The sequence below is a fragment of the Anopheles aquasalis genome, chromosome 2 (genome assembly GCF_943734665.1).
Source record: "Anopheles aquasalis chromosome 2, idAnoAquaMG_Q_19, whole genome shotgun sequence".
Classification (NCBI taxonomy): Eukaryota; Metazoa; Arthropoda; class Insecta; order Diptera; family Culicidae; genus Anopheles; species Anopheles aquasalis.
In genome coordinates this window covers 61,718,147-61,740,014 of record NC_064877.1, presented here as the reverse complement: position 1 = coordinate 61,740,014, position 21,868 = coordinate 61,718,147, and the positions used below count along the sequence as shown (strand labels likewise).

At 50.7% G+C, this 21,868-nt stretch overlaps 1 protein-coding gene and 1 non-coding gene across 2 annotated transcripts in view; one reads left to right on the top strand and one right to left on the bottom strand.

Annotated features, from left to right (window-relative positions):
• LOC126581459 (neural-cadherin) overlaps nt 1–21,868 on the bottom strand; it is a 209,809-nt gene that overhangs the window by 118,736 nt on the left and 69,205 nt on the right. Inside the window, exons 11-12 of the mRNA XM_050245133.1 lie at nt 15,508–15,690; nt 12,671–12,860 (exon numbers count right to left, since the gene is read on the bottom strand). Coding sequence (XP_050101090.1) covers nt 12,671–12,860; nt 15,508–15,690 — 373 coding nt within the window. The remainder of the gene's footprint in view (nt 1–12,670; nt 12,861–15,507; nt 15,691–21,868) is intronic.
• On the top strand, nt 15,078–15,148 carry Trnag-gcc (transfer RNA glycine (anticodon GCC)). The gene has a single exon. It is a non-coding gene; the product is annotated as a tRNA-Gly (tRNA).

The window sequence follows — 21,868 nt, the reverse complement described above, 5'->3', positions numbered from 1 at the left end:
GTTTTCACAATCAGAGTTGGGGGTGAGTTTGTGTGATTATGGCCAGCTGACTGCCAAACCCCGCCCACCAACCACCGCGCTTCTGGTTAATCGATCCGCTTGGTTGACCATTTGATTGGACGATTTGACGATTTTTACGATCCCTGTCCCGGTAAATGACTTCACGTTTGAAGCCCATGAAAGCTCACTAATCAACGGCAGCTGGACGGGCGGAACAATCACGGCAATGCAAATCACGACCACAAACGCAGGTAGCGCGAGCACGCAACCGATAGCATCAATCGTGGTAGAGGCGACAGCACCAGCAATAAATCATCGTGATGACGCTGGTGGTGGTGGTGGCCACGGATGGCCACGGTGGATTCAGGTTTCTGGGAGTCTCGCGTGATCGTGATTTTGCAATTAAAATGACCGAAACCAATTCCACGCTAATCGCACCCAAATGATCGTCCCCGTTCCTTCCTCCCGAAATGGAGGGGGCGGACTTCGGAAATGAGTGATGCCATTACCATATCGGGACTTATCACTCGCCGGCCCGGAAAGTGCATTTACCACCCACGCTGTCTCGCTCTCTCTCACTCTCATTTCCGTTTGAATCCTCCCCTTGGCTTCACCAGTAGCAGCAGCACACACCGACAGACACTCACACTAACTGTTTTGTTTCGAATAAATTTTCCCACGTTTCCGCCGTAAAGCAGCTTATCTGGTGGTGAGCGGCCGTACACGTGGCGTGGCCGTGGCTGGAAGCATCGAGCGATTTATCGTCGCGGCCCCATAAACGGTGCATCATCCTGGTGGGCAGGTGTGGTTGAGTGCCGCACCATCATCACCACCACCACTTGTACCACCGTTTACCGACACACCATTCGTCTTGGCAGGCGACAGGAAGTGTCAAGCGGCGCAGGTGGCGGTGGGGTGCTGTTGATGCATTACCAGTGCCAGTTTATGGGGCCGCGTTGAGTCGAACCAAATCCCGATAGCGGGGATGAAAGGGGGTTTTAGGGGGGGGATGCGATTCTAATCAGATCATGACATTCCCTTCGCCTCGCCTACCGGCCAAATGAGATTCAGAGCTAAGCTGCCGCACTACCTGAGGGCCGATTTACCGGAAGTGATCGGACACGGACACATACAGGCACACAAACACTCACACTCGTGCAATGACAGTAAATAGCCGGCGGTGTGCTAGCGAGGATTGCAATCAGAAGGCAAACACAGGAAGCAGGAACCATTTTCAAAACTTGATATCAATACAAGCTCAAACTCATTTCAACAAATCGTGTCTGTTTGTGTGTCTGTATGTGTGCAAGAGGAAAGCAAGAAGGGAAGCACATCTGCATTTGCCTAGAACAGGCAGCACAGGATGCCAAATACACATAATCCAGCGCCATTTTGAGCAGAATCCCTTCTTTGCCGATGGCAACAAAAACTCCGTAAAAATACCCCCCGCAGAATGGGTGGCAGGCAGCAATGGGTTTACAGGGATATCGGGCTGACTGCCAGCCTGCCAGCTGGAAAACAATAAAAACAGACAACAACAACGACGACCATGACGACGATGACGACGACGACGACGGCAGCGGCTTCCGTGGTGCTAGAGATAGAGCAATGAAACACGATTTCCTCCTTATCGCTCCTCACCGAATGTCGTCACCGTGTCTCCATTAAAACGATATCGCATTACATGTTTCCGGTGCCGGAGGCTCCCGACCCCCGCTGCCGCTTCCCGCTTAATGCTAGCAGCACGTTGAGAGCGAAGCTATAAAATGGTACTCTATTCCAGGCGTGCTCGCTGCCATACACATTCGGTGAGAGGCACAAACACAATCCCTCGAGAATTCTATTTAATTCAATAATAAAAGTACAAAAATGTATGTGCCTATGCTGGCCACAGTGAATCAAATAAATGTTCCTCAGGGACACGGGGGACAGCAGAGGAGATGGGACACGGAAGCAGCTAGCCTCGGGGAGTAACACCTTCTACTAGTGCGCTGTTGGATCATTTTTTTCTTATGAGCACCATGCGCCTCCATGCGCCTCCATCGGTACCGTGCGCCTCCATCGGAACGTGCATTCTGGAATTTTCACATTTTTTTTTGTTGTTGTTGCATAGTTCCCATTCCCATCGGATGGCGCACGACGATGATGATGATGATGACGATGCACGGATGAAGATAATGGGATGTGATGTGGTACGGGACCGCGAATCGCGCGCTACGTTCATCCCCCAAACGCACCCCCTCCACCCATCAAGTATGGCCAACGAGTGGAGCACACATCGACAGCAGCCGCACACTGTCATATCCCTTACTTACTTTACTCTTTCGCGCAAATCAAAGGCCCTGGCGCTCCACCTGGGATGGGATGCCCGTCCGGTGGACATGCCGGAATGCGAGTTGGAATGTCGGTTTTCCCATTTTCCTTCCCACCTTTCTCTATTACTTTATCTCATCAGCATGATGGTGCGGGTTTACGGTGTGATGATGACGAACAGGCCACTCACCTGTACGGCGAGTCATGCTCTTTCGAAACGGTAATCGGATAGTTGATCGCTTTTGCGATTGTTTTATTTTTTTAAACACTGTAAACGAAACCACCACCACTCAGCTTCGGTGGGGTAAGCATTGTAAGCAAATGCCAGCATTCCACCTGTCCAATATGAATCCCATCGTCCGCCACCGACGTCGCCGACGGTGACATGGTTTTTCAATCCGTCCAGCGTTCAAATTAATGGAAACGACGACGGACAGTCTCGACATGGGCTGACACGGGAGTAGATTTCCCTCGATGGGCCCCTCTACCGCCCCTCGAGAGGCCACCGGGGAATCACTCACGCACGCATTTTTTATTATTAGTTTGTTTCGCCCAAAAGCAACCAACGTGGTGAAGCGACCACTCACTGGAGCGACAGGTTACCGGCTGTGTGGCATTGAGAGCGGACGGCGCAGAGTTGGACATAATTCGATTCTCTCTCTCTCTATCTCTCTCTTTGCCCCAACTGTCACTTGTTTTTCAGCGTCGCCGGCCAAGCTTTTAGCGTCAAATTATGTTCAACAGGGGAATTCCGGTCGGTCGGTCGTTTTCGGGGGTTGAAAATTCCTCCCCCTTTTTTCCGAGAGCAGAAAGGGGACATGCAGAGAGGGAGAGAGACAAAGTGAGAGGGAGGGATCGCTCCGCTTCCCAAGATATGCCAACCAGCCCGACAGCCAACCAACCGACGGAGCACAGGTGAGAGGGCAAATTAAATTCTTTTACCGGGGGTTTACGGCCGGCACCCTGTGCCCAGTGTGCGACGCCAAAGGGACTGCGAAGAGCCATAGAGACCTGTTTGAATGTGGTTGACTGATCGGTCTCGGAAGGGTGCGAGAAAAGGGATAGAGGGGTAACAAACTTAACAGACACCCCTCGCAAGGTTGATGCTATCACACAAGCATCCGCACACCGTCACATGTTGGCGAAAACAAGCGGAACTAACGGAAAAGCCGGTACACCGATGGTCCCGTTACTGGCTTACATGCTTATCTAATCCATTTATTTTATTATCCTTAATCCAAAAAGCTTGTCCTCTGCCAAACAGATAACTAAACTGCTTGAAGCCAACGACTTGTACACACAAATGCACACTCTCGCAGCCAGACACAAATGCAAATCCGCTCTCATGACAGCGAGTGGAAGAGGTAACAATGCTCGACCACCGAGGGGGTACCGAGGGAGAGGGGGGAAGGGGGAGGATTTTTACATATTCCACCCGCATCCGAGCATACGAAAAATAACGGCCAATGCCGAACAAGAGTTGGTTTCTTCTCACTCTTCTTTTGGGAAAATGAAATAAAAACCGATCTCCCCCTTGGTTTCCGTTTTCGGCAAGATGTTTGCGCGTCGAAGGTGACAACTGTGCCCGGGAATCAAACAGTTTCGCCGTTTGTTCGTACCGGGCCGGGCTCGGCCGGGTCGGCTTTCCCAAGAAATTTTACACCCAAGAAAACCAGCCAGTGGTTGGTGAGGCCGTGCTTGTGTCGAGGGACCATCAGCAGCAGAAGCAGTATCTTCCGGGAATTCACATCCGGGATTCGCTTGTCCGCGTCGATGGCTCGAATGGTCTATTTCCGTGGTGCTTTTTTGTGTTAGGCCCGAAGAAGCACAATTGAAGAAGGATCTACTGTAAGAACACACCCCATCCCTCTTAATACGAATGGTGGGGAAGGTGGGCATGAAGGAAACGAGTCGAGTGGATAAGGTGTTAAGGAGCGAAACCGAAGGGACGCTTCACTTCGAAGGATTGCACTTCTGGGAAAATCCAAAGCCGGACCACCACCACCATCAACAGTGACCGTAGCTGGGCGGCCCCTCCTGTTGAGCCACCACTTGACACACACAAAAACAGACAGAGACAGAGACCAGAGACTCCATTGTGTACCAAGAAGTGGAAGAGGCCGCACCGACCGTTAAGCGGAGGGCTTTTCGGTTCAAATCCCCCGATTATGTCCTGCCGAATGATATGCCACCCGCGAAAGGCGGTACGAGGGAGAAAAGGGGGCGCGAGGATAGCCTACGGCGTCACCAGTAGCCCAGCCCAGCACCGTGGTCCATTCGAAGGCATCTCGCGGAAATATCACGACGCAAATTGAATTTGTATTCCGTTCCCTGCGCTCCGACGCTGGCTGGCTCGTTGGCTCGCTGGCTCGCTGGTTGGCGAAATGTCTTTCACTTCGAGTCTTTTCCACCCCTGGGGGTGGCTTTTCTTTCTTTCCGATTCTTTTTATAGCCATTGGCCCTTCGTTTCGTTTCGTTTCGTTTCACTCGCACTTGCAGTTACATCACAGTTTCTTGCGCGCACGGAAAGTACTGGAAACCCCCCCGGGCGGGGGAGAAGGTTCTGTTCATGTTCGTTCTCGCCTGCATACGACATTGTTTCAAGCCAGCATCTTGTATCAAAATGCATCGTCGCTTGTCAGCGCGTTGTACCGTTGTCGCAGCAGAAAATGATAGACAATTCCCTTGGGATGGGAAAGAAAGAGAGCAAGAGAGAGAGAGAGGGAGAAAGAAGGAGGTTTGTGGAACATAAAAATTGAATCCCAACTAGCGCCGAAGCTACATCTGCTCGACAAGGGTGGTCTTTTGAGTGCATTGGAATGGGCCATTGCCACTGGGGAACAAGAAACTGCATCGAGTGCGCGTAGCTGAATCCGGATCCGGAAATGTTTAAATTGTATGAATCCCTCAAGTTCGGTTGCGATGAATTCTGTTTTAAGGAAAATGAATCCTCTCTTTGTTATCGCTAGCCCAAAGGGCATTTTATTTAGGAAGTGACTTAGAAAGCTATCGAAAAATAAGAGGAAAAAAACGCGACAGAAAACAGCCCCCCCCCCCTGGACTCACCATTAACTGCTCTCCTTGAAATGTCCTTTTGCCTCACCGACCCGACATTGGCGGGCAGGAAATTGAATTGTCCAAAAAATGAGGACATAATTGAATTCAATGTCTTCCCGGAACGCACTCTGCGCCCATTCTGTGGTGGCCAATCGGTGGGCAGATAAAAAAAACAGACCCTGATCCAGACCATAACCCACCACCCGCCAGCCATTCCCCCGAAAATCCGGTATTAAGGGTCCATCGCCTACCAATCCGGATACCGTCATTGCCATGGTTGGTCCATCAAATTCATTATCCCGGGGGCCGCACTCTCGTCAAATCTGTGCGCACACGCATTCCTTACGTGAAGTCCCAACGTCGCCCTTGTACGGTTGTGGCCTTGGGCATTAAATTCAATTACAAAATCCAAGGCAGATTGTCGTTCCCACGTCTCCGCGTTGTCAGTGCCTGGCAATGGGAACCTTTTCCAATCCGCGGAAACGTTTAAGAGAAGTGCGCGGAACGTAACGAAATTGTGTGTCTTTTGTGCGTTGTGCGGCCAACTCGTCAAAAGCCGTCGTTCGGGGCGACCAGAATCGAAACTGGATTTCGACGAAAACCTCATTTTCTGATATCAAGTTCTCCCCAGGAACCAATTGCTTCAACCTTTGAGTGACATCGCATGACATCCCTTTGCGCGGATCATGAACATCCGCGGAATAGTCACGCCGACGCATCCGCAACCGGAATCATTTCTCCGAAGAGACGCACGCGACACACGTCCCGACGATCCAATCATTCTCTCGTTCCGTAGAGACCACCACCGGGAACTCGACTCGACCGGGCGGCTCCCCTTTTGCCAGTTTTGCCATTTGCGTACCCGCCACCGGAATGCCGGGAACCGGGAACTTATCATTATGCAGCGACTCGCCATAGTCCCCCAACTGTTGGCGCCGGGCGCGCTTGCTACCGACTACAATTGTTACTTACTTAGGGTGGCCGGTGAGAACCAGCGACCAGGGCCGTTGTCGCGAATGATGGCACAAATAGTAATTAAGATAATGAACTCCTTTCTTGTGCCAGTGCGTGATGCTGCTCACCAGCTGGCATCGGGAGCCACAACCGCTGCGATGCATCAACAAACGATGGTTCCTGGCTGCTACCAGACGGCCAGTGAACTAGCCATCCTGCCAGCATGCCAGCTGGTTTGTACCATTAGCAGCTTTCTTATTGTCGGTTTGGCACGCGGCACCAGCAGCAGCAGCAGCAGCAGCAGAACTCGCCAAACAGTCACGTCACGAGACAAAGAGTCGGGCAGCGTCAGACATGCCATGCACACCACAGCGCACGGCAAAGCGCCTAAGCGGACAGGAAGGACGGCGCAAGGAAATGCATTGCCGGAAGCGGTCATTTCCGTTGTGGCTACCATCGGAGGCCACGGCCACGGAACAAGAAGGTAATGATTGCGGAAAAACAGTGGATCCTGCGGCCAGTGCGCTAGCGATGGCTCACCAGGAGAGTGTAGGGAAGGAAATCATCATCTTCACGCCCAGTTGAGAGTGCCGCTGCCGACCACCACCACCCCCCGTGGCCAGTGACGACTGACAACCACGGTTCCAACGGTACGCTTCTGATGATGGTGCACCTTGCGTAGGTACCTCACGGGAGCAGCAGCAGTGGCAGCAGTAGCATTAAAAACCCCAGCTGCGTGTCCCAGACACGAAACACAACACGACAGATATTTGTTTTTAATATAAATGTAAATTTATTTTCCGGCTTCATCCGAGGCCGAGTGCGCCCTCGTCTCGTGGTGCCGTTGGTGGTAGTGTTTCCGGAACCCCGGGGCCCAACACGCCCCACTAGTACCCAGTGGGAACTGACAGAAGATTGGTTTTGGGCGGAGGTGGCGGAAAACCGCTGCGGAAGGAAAAGTTATTTTTCTCGAAACGCAACGCACACCTCCCCCTTCCCCGTCCGGGGCTCTCTTCCCGGTTTCTGATGTTCGATTTGGTGTCTTGCTGTACCGACCGCACCTGGAACTCCAGCTGGAACTCCCGGATTCCTGGTAACCATTAACGGAAGCATCACTGCGTAACACCGGTTGTGGTTGGTACAACTCAATCAGCCGGCAGGCCAGGATGCAGTAGTAGCAGCATCCTCGTCTATCCTTTAAAAAAAAACTTCCACCCAGTGTCTTTACCCAGGAACTAGGAGTTGGAGAGCATAGAAGATGCTCTATTTGCACCATTGCCAATGACATTCACATCATAAGTGCAATCATTGTGGCAGAAAAGTGGAAACATATCGCACTTCCAGGTCGTGCTGGAGTGAAACTGACACCAACCAGCAGAGGATGCACTCAGCAGAGCACAGCCACCGCACCATGCTTGTAATAGCCGCCATCCAAAAACATTCATCTATTAACCTCGGGCACCTCTCACACAGAAACATAACTAACTGTCACGCCGCAAATTGTGTGTCCCCCTGGCTGGCTGGCCGGCCGGCTGGCCGAATGAATGGCTTCCGTGGCGACGACCCTGGCAAACGTTTCTATTTTGATTGCACTTTCTTCAAGTCCAGAGCCTCCGGTCACCTGCGTCACTTGCTTCTAAGCGCAGGTGTGTAGCATGAGCAACGTGCAGAGTGTGATTACTTTCCAGCTCGAAAGCTCGTTTGTCATGGAAGGAGCCTGTCTCGCACTTGTTTTTCTCGCCTTTTGGTGCACATAAATTGCTCTCATAATTAACAAACAACGGTGTCCGCTCGTTCGGGGAGCATAAAATTTCCCGAAAATTCACCTGACGTTTCGCTTTCAATTAGCGGATTAAACACCGGTCACCAATTTTGCGCTAGATAAACGAACGAACCGGAGGTAAATACAATCATCATGTTGCATGGAATGCCAGTTGGAGATGCTACTATCGGTCAACCGTAGTGTTTCGAACGTGGCGCCCACAAAAGTGTAATAAAATTAGTTTCACCCAACGCCAGTAAAAGCACGCCAACACCGAAGCCACTTGTCAGTGGTGCAATGCGTGTGTGCATGTGTCGATATTCGAAAACTTTCATCGCCACCACTCTAATCCTCTTTTGGCCCATCAGTGCCCACCCACCGACGAGTGCTATTCAATTTCCTCATGAAAAGCGCTCATAAATGAGCAAAATTCATCACTCATCGAGCGTAGCATACTGACCACACCGGGACGGGGGCCGGGACCGGAATGCGGCCATGATGCTACTGTAGCGCACTAACCCGCGTACCCCCTCTCTCGCCGGCTCACTGCCACTGTGAAAGTGGGGAACGCTCGCGATTGATTTATTTACCCAAAAATGGAAATCTGTACACCAATCCGGGCTGCTGCACATTCCAGCCCGTCATGCCTGGGGTTCACCAGGAAAAAAGGGGGGGGGGGGACGAGACGAGGGCTTGTGATGCTTCGTACTCGAATGAAACAAAAATAGAGACGGCTTCCGTCGAATCGTAATAATAATAATTTATGCAAAACCGTGCAAAGGTGGCTGGAGTGCGACGAACGGACGGAGATAGATCGAATGACGTTGACCGCGAGGGCCCCCGTAGCCGAACACAACACACTGAGGCAATTGGTGAGCTTCACCGTGTGGATCGACGGTGATTCCAATTTGATTTGCTCCCCGGCCGAGTACGGGTTGCGGTGAACGGAACTTTGTCCTGTGTAGTGGTGCCACCGTTCAGCAGCGCCGGGACACTGGAACGCTCAGTGTGTCCTTTAGTGTGTGAATCATTCCGCTTGCTCGCCTTGCCTCGCGTCGCTCCTTTTTTCCATTCGGGGAAAAGTTTTATTATTCCACATAAAGTTAAAATAAATATAAAATGTGACCCCTTGGCCAGCCCGCTGCTACTGCTGCCGCTAGTGTTGGCCGTTGGCTGAGGTTTAGGTTCGAGATTTGACTAGGAACTTGCAAAATAGATTTTCAAAAAAAAAAAACAAGGATAGAGGAAAACAACAGCCAGCAAAGGAGAAAGCGCTCTTTGGCCGGACTTCAGGACATAAGCGTGTGGTGGGGTGGCCGGGAGCTGCCACGCTTCGGTCGGCTCTTGGCTGGTCTTTAAACTTTTCCAAGCTCGCTGAGCCGACTACGGGCCACGAACCGGAACCTCACACCGGAACATGTGTTTGACGCCGATCCTGGATTTGCTGGGGCGCAAAGTGGTGCGGGTGGTGGTGGTGGGGCTGCTACGCGTGTCTCCCTAAAACCTCAGAAAACGGTCACGTGGTTTTGTGGTGGCGTGGCCGGGGGAAGCATAAAAGTTCGCAACACATGCCACGGCACATCTCTCACTGGAGCGCATCGCCGGCCAAAGGGGGCGGGAAAGGCGGAAGTTGTGTATTGTTTCGTTGGGGCAAGGGAAGCAACCCTCATCCCCTTAAGCTTCGGCCGGGCACATAACTGCATTTTGGAGTTTTTCTGTGCATCTCGCATGACTTGGAGGCTTCAACATCAATGGTGCTGCTGCTGCTGGAGAATCAAGCAACAGAAACACGAGGCATTAGGGTTGTAGGGCGCACGTTGAACCACTTAAGCTGCGAGACATACATAACGCTCGGTTTCCACGAAATGGTGCGTTTGCTCTCGGTCATAACCCCGGTCTCGGATCACGGCGAATGACTAACCGACACATAGCCACAATCTTGGCATTTTAAAGCCATTCACGACAGCACCCCATTGGCATCAGAAGATCGGTCCGGACACCAGGATCCGGTCGGTCAATGTTGGATTGGCACCTTAGCAGATGATGTCCGGCGGTCAAGTGCAAAGTATGTTATCGTTGGCAGAAAGGTGGCTTTTGTCTGGTGGCAGTTAACAAATCAAATCATTCTCGAATAAAATGATGTGCAATAAGCTAACGTCCGAGCCGGGCTCGGGTTGGTTCTCTTCCCCTTCTCTAGAGTCAATGCTCCCCTTCTCAGCCCCAGCTCGCTAACCTTTTGTCGCCCCAACATGCAGTGTGCAGTGTGTTGCTCATAATTTTGCTCTCGAATTAACAAACCTTGAACGTATCCGGTCCCCCTCCTCCAGTACTGCTCATGGCCATGTCCTTTGCCTTGGCCATCATGAATAAAGGGCAAACCTGGCGCCAGGGAGCCCGGGGGCATAAGGATGGTAATAAACATGTCAAACATTATCATACCCTCCGGGCAGCAGGACATGCATGCATGCATGCATGCACTCACTGGCCGGAAGGGCAACCAACGAGGTTGGAGGTGATGAGAGCATCGCCTGCATGTATTCAGAATTAGATTTGGTGCATTTGTGTTGGCTTCCACTAAACCGTATGTCTTGAAACCGTCGCAGAGAGTAGACGCAGCCAGCGTTCATCAGGGAAGCGCGTGCGCTGTGGCCACATTCCGGTCCCTCCTCCTGATCCTGACTAACAACCAGCACCATTCTCCCAAGCACACCAACACCTTTTAAAGGCTTGCGTATCCGACAACACCACGGATGGACGGACTGTGTAGAAGTTCTGGATTAAATTAAAGGCCCCAAAGGATGTACCAGACCGTCCGAGGACGTGCAGTTCGTGTGTTCGGTTCGGTGGCTATGGTTGTAGCACAATCAGCACCCAATTTACAGGAGGGCATGGATTTGTGTGTCTGCATCCAGAAAGCGACATCCAGCAGCGGACACGGACGGGCCTTCAGGATGTGTTTATTTCAAAAGTGGTTGTCTTCCAATCCAGACCTCCATTCAAGGGAATGAAGAGTGTTGGAAGCGACCCGGGGGGGTGGAAAAAAGGAACAACTTCATCACTGGCACCAGCTTCTCCGGCTTTGTGACGATGGTTTTGTGGTATCCATAGTTTGCCTTATGAACTGAGTGATGAATGAAAGTAGCTAGATAAGCCCGGACAGTGCACAATATGCTGGAGAACAACTGGATCAGCGAACAGATTGTCAGAATACCGGCACGGCACTTGGTCGGTTTCGGCAGAAGGGGTTTTAAGGTGGTTTATGCTGCTGGACAGATGCCACCGGCAACTTTAAGCCGATAAGCTACCAGGAATGTATCAAACGCTAAAAGCCAATCACGTTGAAATGCTTTTTCCGTAATTCAAAAAGTATTATTTCGGGCGGTTCTTTGGAACACTATGCTATATATGACTTCATTCCTCACGGAGTGACTTTCTTGTGAATCAAGTCTTATCGGCCAGCGCACGGGAGGAGGAAGAGGAATTTAATAAAATGGACTCCAATCAAAAAAGGAACCTTCAGGTCCAGGAGTGGTAAAAACATGTTTTAAACTCTACCCCTACTTGTTTTTTTCCATTCAGAACGGAGGCGAATACGCTCTCTCTCTCTCTCTCTCTCTCTTTCTCTCTTTCACTTTTCTGAGAATTAGCTCCAAGAAGCGTTCCTCCAGATAGGTCCAAAAAAAAGAAAGAAATAAAAGTATAAGCTGAATGCCCACTGGAATATCCGCTCTCCTTCCACTTCGCTTTCAGTGCCATCGAAGCAGAAAAATGGAACAACCTTTGGTTCCCCGTATCCTTCATTGGCACGTGGCAATGGGCTCGGGAAAACCCTTTCAGCGCCGGACGAGCGTGTCATTCCCGAGTTCCCGAGGCTACCATCCCGTGTTTGCGGGTGTCACGGAAGGGGGAGATGGTAAAAGGATGGCATTAAGGTGAAGCGACCCAAACCGTTAGCGCTTCCCTTATTATCCACCATTTGGATTTTTATTTTAGCAACAGTGGCGCCTCACTAGGAGTGTGCCCCCCCCCCCGGAGAGGCTCGCGGCTCCAAATTGCCAAAGTTATTAATTTACAAGTAATGAATATTAAAACACGGGAAGGCGCTCGCTAATTGCTTTTTCCTATTTCCGCGTCCGCGTCATTTTCATCGTTATTGTTCCCGTTACGCTGCTGTCGGTGACGCCGTGCGTGAGTTTGAGTTCCGGTTGGATTTTATCACCGCATTTAACCCATTCGATTTAGCAAAAGAAGGCACAATGCACGAGGCCTGCGCTTACGATCGTTGCACGCACAAACCAGTGCGTGTCTAAATGCTGCCACCATTTTGGATTGGGCCAGAACGACCAGGTTTTCGGTGGCGCGGTAACCATTTGTTGCAAAACGTGCCTGCGCGATGATGGACAAGCGAAACAACCGATTCGTGCAACAATCTCGCGTTGCGCTACGCATAACCATAACATTTGAGGCAATAAAAAAGGAGGGGGAAGTAAAAGAGCATTTGCGTCCCGATCCTACCATCGATTGGAAAGGGAAAAATGTGCTAAAAATCTTCCCCAGGAAAGTGCGGGCCGCGCGAAAACTCACCTGAATTGGGCTGCTGATTGCTATTGGGCCGGGCGGAAGGAGCACCGTCACGTGCTTCGACTTCCAGAGCGTACGCTCCCTGCTTCTCACGATCGAACACCACCTTCGTGAAGATCTCGCCACTTTGCAGATTGATTTCGAAGAAATCTTTGCCCTCGTTCCGGGGCGAATCGACGATGTAGTAGTACACCTGTAAAGCGAGAGAGAGAAAGACCGGGCAATTAGTATGCAATTTCGGACACCGTCACCGTTGAAGCGTGCACGTTGCAAAAGCTTGTCGCATCCTAGGGTAGAAAAGCGAACGTTTCCTGAGTGTTGGTTCATTTTCCGAATATCCCGAACACCAAAAGACCAAAGGAAAGCATAAGAGAACGAAACTTTGGGCTACGGTTTAATTAGAAACAATTGAGCCTTTTTTAAATTGAATCTTTCGTGCCCTCCGGGACCTTTTGACTATTACTGCAGCACCCCCCCTCCCATTACGAGCTCCTCGATAATCACCTCCCATTAGATCCTGCCACTATCTACGGACCGGATTCGAGTGGCTTGGTATGCGGTGTATTGTCCGTGAAGCACGAGTTTTCTTGCCTTCGCTTTTTGCCGCTCGTTTTCCTTTTGTTAATTCAACTTCACATCCCCTAAGGGCCCCTGGGGTCAACACGGAGATTTGTAATTATTTAAAACGAACCCACACCCTCCGGGGGGGTGAATCATTTAAAATGTTTGACTAAACTTTGCACCCCAACCCCCAACTCCTCCAAAAAAGGGAGGATAAGAGAGATAATTGACTCGCGGTGGGAATGATTGAATCATTCGCACCCAATTGCCCGAACCTGCCTTTAGGTGATTGAGTGATGAAAAGCGTGAGCAACGGACCGAGTCTTTAATGCGCTGCCAGGGGTCAAATGGAGCAACTACACCACCATCGCCAGTAATGCTACCGAAGAGACGATGATCAAATGAATTGTAAAGGTCATTGTGCTGCTTACAACCGGGCCAGCTATTCATTTATTTGCGCAAAGCAATCGAGGATTAGATGCAAATATGCTTTGCGATCAAACATATGTAGCCCACAGCATAAGCGCAACCGTCCGCGCTGTCCACAATCCGCCATGTGTGTATTTATTAAATATGCTCAATCTGTGCTGCCACAACTGTCGGCTTCTGGCGTTCGATGGCCGATCTGGGTGCACGAGCCGCATACTGATGCGACCGGAGACCGGTCCACGAAAATACCCACGTATCGATTGCGGATACGGTGGTCCTTCCTTGTGCGATGCTAGGGTTCGGTTTGGCGAACGGCAACCAAATCGTACCCGAAACCTATTCCCCGAACCAGTGTTTTTGGGGCCGGATGTACGCCACCACCCAACAGACAGCCTCCCATCGCCCGTGGCGACGGGAGATCATCAAATCTCGGAGCTTCACCAAAGGCTCAGCCCATCCTTGCTGACCCAAAACCTTACTCTCACTCCATTTTTCGCCCCTTTTCGCCACGATGCTGCACGAGAGTCAGTCCGAACTGACGCAAAGCAGTGGAAGAAGAATCCTTTTGCTCTTTAGTTTCGAGGGCATAAAAAGTGCAAAAAGAAAAGAGGAAAAGGAAAAATGGAATGGCGGCAAATCAGGGCACCGGAAAGGCCCGAGGAAGAAAATGAATATTTCATAATCCTTAGCAGCGGCAGGCAGCAAACGTAAATGACCGGTGAAATGGAAAAAGCAAAACTTCCAGCGAACGGAACGAAACTCGATGCCAAACAAGCTCCCAAAAGATGAAGTTTGGCTGAGGAAAGGACGTCGCGAATCCAGTGCTGGCTGCTGTACTCTGCTCATAAACACGATCGGAACCGAGACACACGGCCCCGTTTGGTGGTGAAAGCAGTCAGCGCACCAAGAAGCATCTCTTGAAGCAGCAACCATCAGCATCGCGACGTACTCCTTTAACAGGACGAGACCAGTGCGCCTCCACCAATGTCGAATGTCAAATCCGACGCTTGAGACACCAGCGGGCCGACATCGCGAGCAACGTTCGATCCGGAATTCGAGATTAAATAATCAAATGGAAAGTTATTTGCGACGATAAACATTCCACCGCAAACCATCACCAGCCAAGGGGAGGCAGAGAAGAGGCTAGTCTTGGATTGCTAGGGCCATATAATACCGAATGGTGGTTCCGATGGCACTGTGGGGGCCTGGGGTGAGTTCTGTGGTTTCGCAAATGGAAACTCTACCCCAAACATACCATTGGGCGGTTATGAGACGAATTTTCTTCCTCGCAATTCGCCGGTAGACTCGGAATTGTCTGTTGGAGTGACTCGAGCCAAAATAGGACCCACAGTTATCTTATTTCTTATGTTTTTAGAAAACAAAGAAACCGGTTGTAATAGTCTTTGCAAATAAGAACCAAGCATCGGTGGTTCAGTGGTAGAATGCTCGCCTGCCACGCGGGCGGCCCGGGTTCGATTCCCGGCCGATGCAGGTTTTCTAATTTTGTTTTTTACCTAGCGTGACTTTTAGTTTTTAATACGGCTCCTGTTACCATCACTTCTTTGTTAGTTAACTGCACACTCTACTCTTCGTGGTAACATTTTTTTATACTAAACGCTTCTCCCATCAAGCTCCTTGAAGTTAGTCTAACAAGATATCACCCTCCCAGAAAAAAGAAAAGCAAATCAAGACTAGAAGAAATCGAAGAATTTCAAGTCACATCTCGTTCCGTTTTACATTCGAGCACGCTTCATCGGAACGAACCTTCTCCTCCAGTCTCCTCCGACATCCAGCTGCAGCCCCTTGGCAGCGGCAGCATCATCGTCACCGCTTGGCATGCAGTTACTCACCTGATTGTTGGGGAAGGTACCATCCTTATCGATTGCATTCACTTGTGTCACCTTCGTTCCGATCGGTTCTCCCTCCAGCACCGTTTCCTGCTCACGTTCCGTAAACAGCGGTATTTCGTCGTTTACATCCTCTAATTGTATGTAAACAGTCGCCTCCGATGCAAGCTGCTGGGCACCGTTGTTCTGTTTGATGATGGCAGCGCAGGAGATGGTTATTGTTCAAATTGTATTTGTAGCGAATCCATCCAGGCGCAGGACAGGCGCAGCCGAGAGAACCACCGCGATGATGACGGTGATGATGGTGATGACGAGTGCCAGCGCCAGAACGAAGTTGAAATGTTGATTGTTGGTGTTGTTTTATGGTTTTTTTCCCCCGTTGGCGTTGTTGTTGTTATTTGCATTCGTTACCGGTGCATGAAAGTAAAGAGAGCAAAAGATGGTAAGAAAAAAAGGAAAACAATCGCGATGGGAAAAATGTCAGCCAGTCACATCCGCCCAGCCAGCCAGCCAGCCAGCCAGTCGTTGGTGGCCAGAATGGTGGACGCAAAGCAAAATGAGCATTAATTTGATGATGTTCGACATAAATTTTAAATTTTTCACACAGAACCAACGACGACGACGAGGACGACACGCTATGCTCGCTATGCTTTGTTCACGGGAGTGGTTTAGCGGTCGGTAAGGCTGGGTGGATTCGTTTGCGAGGCTTGGTTACTGATGCGGTTGGTAGCTAGGTACTCCGGCATGTACTGTGATCGTGCACGATGCTACCGAGTGAGCAGAACCACCAAACAGCTATCCAGCCAGCCAGCCAGTCACCGTCATGGGTGTACGGTGGTATGCAAATGGTTTCACATTTAAACGTTAGCGGCCACCGGAAAGGATGTGCATCGAATAATAAGCCACAAGCTGCTGCTCCGACTGTTTCTGCTGATGATCATGGTGACCGACGACGACGATGATGATGGTGATGATGATGATGGTGGACATAATCATTTTTATTTTCCCCAAACGATCCTCAGGGCTACATGTGGCGGTCTGTTTGCTTGCGATGATGCTCAAGCCTCAATCAACCCACGACGTCAATTGTAGATTGTCTCGGAACCGAATACTGCCTGGTAATAAATTTAATGTCCTTTCACCCTTCACCCTTTCTCCCTTACTATGCACCTCGAACAATGCATAATGTTATCCCGTACGTGAACGTTTTAGAACAGTGAACGAACGAGCTTCACCAAAATTGACTGCTAACTGTGACGTCATTCGATGTCTTATGCTCCTGCCAATTGACGCTCTTTGTCGCGCACCCCAGAACCTCGTCATCTGTTCGCGTGATCGCGTGAAGCAACATTTCCAGCGAAAAAGCCAATTTTCTTCGCCAACCCGGGCAAAAAACCCGAAACTGCGTGGGAATTGGTCATAAATACGTTTTCCAAAACTTTGTGCGACAGATTTTCTGGATTTTTCTTTTTTCCCCCCCCGAAACGTCGATAAACATCGGTGCTCATAAAATGCGTCTTGGCACGCCATCCGGTGCTGGTGCCCGAACCCATGGCGAGCATCGCGTTGGGAAAAACTTTCCTGCCAATCACTAAACATCGCGTTTTCTGGCGTGGCCATTTGATCCTATTAAAAGTGCCATCAAAAGTGCTTTGAAGCTTTTAATTTCTTCCTTCTTCTTCGCCCTCTTTTCCTCCGTTGTCGTGTAATGGTGCACCATCAACGTGGGCGCCATTGAAGCGTGGACTTGGACGGATCGGTGCCATAAACCATTTTGTAACTGGCACCGTTTCGCTTTCTTTGCGTGTTGAGCTAATGGTTGTCGCTGTGACCGTACACCCTGACACAATGTTGCAATCACGCTGCTCATCTGTTTTATTTATGTTCCGCTTGGTTTTTGGAATGAACAGGAAGAACGTGCATTCCATTGCTGTGCGCAAGAGCGAATGAGATGAACCGCTCTGCTCTGCGAGCTTAGAATGCATTTGTGCTGATGATTTTGCATTGTCTAGGCTGCTACTTTGTCTACCGTGATACCGTGTGCACTGCCAGAGCTCTGAATCAACAATCGAGTGTTCAGCACATGATGCTCCCGGCGGCACGGGTTTCCATCGGCATATGACATTGATACAAAATGATACAGCGACCGACCACCAGCGTGGTGCTTGTGAAAATGAGTTTTGCTTTCAATCAGCATAACATCAGCGCCGGCCAGATTGTGATACCGCGCATCTGCTCGATGCTCGTGTGCCCGAATCGTGCCTGATGATGCAGCGAATGAATAGCCTTTCGTATTAATGAGTCTCTGACTACCGGTGGTCCCTTCTTTCTCACTTGTGCCAAGCACAACGTTTCGCTGCATAATCACACAGCAATCCGTCCCCTCTCTGACCCAGTTCGAGCGGCAGCATAATCGATCATCCATGCTGCTGCATGCCGAGGGCGCCAGTTTGCGCAGCAAAACATCAAGAAGCTCAGGACAGCGGTCTTAACAGCACGGGCAGCTCAGCTTTCCTTCTTCATTATAATAAAATATCATTTTCCATGACTTTCCGCTTCCCACGGTGAGCCAATCATTTATAACGACATTAACGCGCATAACGTGGGGCCGACAGTCGACAAGGCGTGTTCTGTGAGTTACTTTATGACAGCCAATTTGCCCTCTTAGGGCGAGAAACGCAAACAAGAAAGAGTTGATGGACAGCTTTTGCGTTGCATCCTAATCTTTTGTTCCTCGAGCGGAGATCGTGGCCGAGCATCTCGCCGTCTAGGCTTGAGCCGATTGGTTGAGAAAGGGGGATTTGCTTTCATCTTATCTACGAACATTGAGTAGCATAAAACCATTAGTGTGGCCTCCACTCAATCAATCGCCTTCCATCCGTGCTACTTGTTGAATCTCATTATCCACCACAAATACCGGGAACAAAATGGCCATCAACGAGCACGTAAAATGGTCATTACTGGAGGATTCCCTGTTCCACGCAACATTGTTACACGTTCACGTTCCCAATTAGGCTGCAGCAAGCAGACTTCAAGGGTAGAACTAGTCGGTATGGATCTATTCGTCTCTTTGACGTTACCTCAAAAGCATAAAATGTATTCAGAAATTTTCCTTCCATTGTTCCAATTACAGTACTCGCCAGCCAGTGACGTCGAACAGCTCGTCTGCATCCTTGTTTTACCTCACGTCAAAAGGTGTACGCGCGAGCTCAGTATTAGCCTCTTCCTGCGAAAGGTGCGAAGCGGTTCAAAGGAAAACCCTTCATGATGGGCGCTTGGAGCCCAACCGTGGAACAGAGAGATAGAGAAACAGAGAGGGAAAGAGAGACAACGAACGACAGCCAATCGTCGTGTCTCTACGGGGAAAAGGACACATTATCATCACCATCAGGATCATCATCCTGACGGCGTAGTTCTCACGTTTCACTCCAACTCTCTCCCTCTCTATCTCTCTCTCGCTTAGTCGGTTGCACGAATGCAACACCATTCTGCCTTCCTCCCCTAACTGGAGTCCCCCTCCTGTGAGAGTCCACAACGCAACGGCGAGATAAATAGATTATAGCTTCCGGAATATCTATGTCGCCCACCGTGGCCCCACCAGGCCCAGCCAGCTCGTGCGCGCGCGCCCGCGCTGATTCGCTCGTATTAATTTATGAAAATGTAATTTATATGCAAATGTGTGCGCCACCGACCACTCGACTGCTGCCGGTGCAGCCTCGAGCCCGGCGTGACAAAAGTGCATCCGATGGATTATTATTAGATTGCATTAAGGAAGGAGGGCGCGTGATGATGACGATGATCCCGATGCTCACGCTTTTCCGAGCGTCCTAGGCGCGATTGAATCGCCAACCAACCAACACCCCAAAAACCAGCGATGGGCTGCAAACAGTGAGCCAGCTGATTGGGGCTTGTTGTGTTGTGCTGGCTGCCTGCCGGTAATCCACTCGGCGCAGCAACCGTCCAATCCGAGCCGGTATTAGTCCCGTAAGACCGTTCCGTAGCGTGTGCCTGGCCAAATCCCGGCCTACGGTAGTGACGATTGGATCGCGCAAGTGCGCCCCAAAAGCCCAATCAAAAGGAACACCAAGGGAAGGACCCCCGTAAAGAGTCATCGCCATTTTGAGGGGCTGTTCGGCGGTGAGCCTAACGAGCCAAGGATCGACGTCCTGGCGCCATGTCTCGGGTCCCACGGTTTGACCATTACGGTGGTCTAGACAATCGCGTGTGCGCCGGCGGCCACCTAGTGGGACTCATCATTGTCGCAGCGCCGTGTGGCAGAAGAGAAACTCGGCCACAGGGAATCCCCATCGTAAAACGTAGCTCATTTTCTTCAAAGTGGCCACCATCACCGTCCGCAAGCTTTGATGGCAAGATGAAGCACTTCTTGTCATCATAATCACCACATCGCACCTCCACCTTCTCCGCCCTCTATGCCTCTACGGAATTAGAACGAATGATCCTCAGCTTGGAAGTCCTTGGCTGCCATTTTGCACCGATGCTCTGGCACCCGAAACAAAGGCAACGACGACGACGTCGACGACCTGGGAGACCACCTGGTGCCCAGGAACACACCTTCATCGTCACGCCAGGAGTGCCATAATTTGCTGCTCCATTCATCAACGGTGGTCTCGCTCGGTGGTTCTCGGTGCTCGGCTGGTCCCGCGGTTTCACCAGACCAGTGGCTAATGAATCACTGAGGAAGAGAGTGGTGTCAAGACCTCCTGCCACGAGTAACTGAGCTGCTGGCGAGGAGATGAAGACCATTTTTCCGTTGACGAATCATCAGCTGGGTGGAGACCGCGAGGGACTTGACATTAATCTAGGACCTCTCCTTCTCGATTGTTTTATCTCCCATTTTCTTCACTCTCTCCCAGTTCTTCTGCGTTTTTCTAGAAGACTTATCTTCTTAAATATCCTTTTAAAGGCACCTGTGGCGATGGCACAACAATGTAACAGCTCGGCCACCATCGTACACCTTGTCAGAAGTCTTGACCACCAAGAACCGCGCGAGAGAAAATTGGAATCGGATGTCTAAGGAAGTAAATGGTACGTGTAAGTGGTTTCGTCCCAAGTCCTTTCCCTTTACGTACTTCAATTAGGAGTTGCACAACGTAGCTCAATTCGAATAAAACCACCGCGAATCATGCCACAAAACCGTCTGATGTGCGAGAGCTAGCTGGCTGGCTGATGATGATGATGCTCGCCATGCCCCGCTTCGTTGAATCGAAATTCATCTTCATCATCATTTACGGAAGTTCCGTTCATTCCTTTGCAAACCGCATCCACATCCGGGATGGAGTGAGGGTGTTCTAATATGTTTTTCTGTCTTTTCATTGTTTGCTCCACTTATGACTCGTGCTGGGCTCTTTCTGTACGGTTTGCCCATCACTACTACTCCGGGGCAGCAGCAGTCGATCCCTTTGTAGCCACCACGTATGTCCCGAGCAGCAGCGGTAACAGTGTCATTGTTTTCATCAGTCTCCAGCACGCGACTCCACCATGCAGCACAGCTGCGCCGTTCACAAATGAGAAATAACGCTTCTATGTTGGTGCCTCCCACCCGGGGAGGGGGTTTTGGGAGTTAGGGATGTTGCTGTCGCCACATGTGCCAGCGTCGGCTTCACTCTGGTGGTTTAAAAAGATGTGCGCACCGGCCGGCATATGTTCGTGTGATGTGTGCAAGCATCACCACCACCACCACCACCACCACCACCACCACCACCACCACCGCTATCACACATTGCAACGACATTCGCGGGTGAAAAGTTTGCCTTCGTAGCACCCTCTCCCCAGCACCCCGGGTTGCCGTACGGAGAGTGGTCGCGGCCGTTGCTAATGGAGCAACTTTTCCCCCGAAAAACCACAAATCAATTCCGTAGAATTACTCCCTAGCGACACAACACAACATGCTCGTCGTCACCGGGAAGGGTGGTGTGGGCACGCAGAGCGGAAGCTTCTATTTCCAGCGCAGCATCTCTGGGTTTTCGCCATTTTCTGAGCCCCCATCCCCGTCGTTACGTTGGTAAATCGAAATCGTGTACCTTGGGTACTCGCGCGAAAATCGAAAAACGCAAACTCCAACAACAACAGCAACGAAGACGTCGCTCCTTTATGCTGGCATCACGGTTTGGGGCGCCGTGGCCCAGCAGGGTAACACCGCAGGCGCAATCGTTTGCGGCTAATCAGAGCTAAATCACAACACAACCAACCGGAAAACAAACCCCCACGGACGGAGCGAAGGGTGTGCCCGGGGGGCGACAAATTAATGGAACGTTTTATTTAATTTATATCCACCCTACATGCCGAAGAGGCCCACGCCATCCCCCTTTTTTGGTAGTGGGCATGAACACGGTTCCTGTTGCTC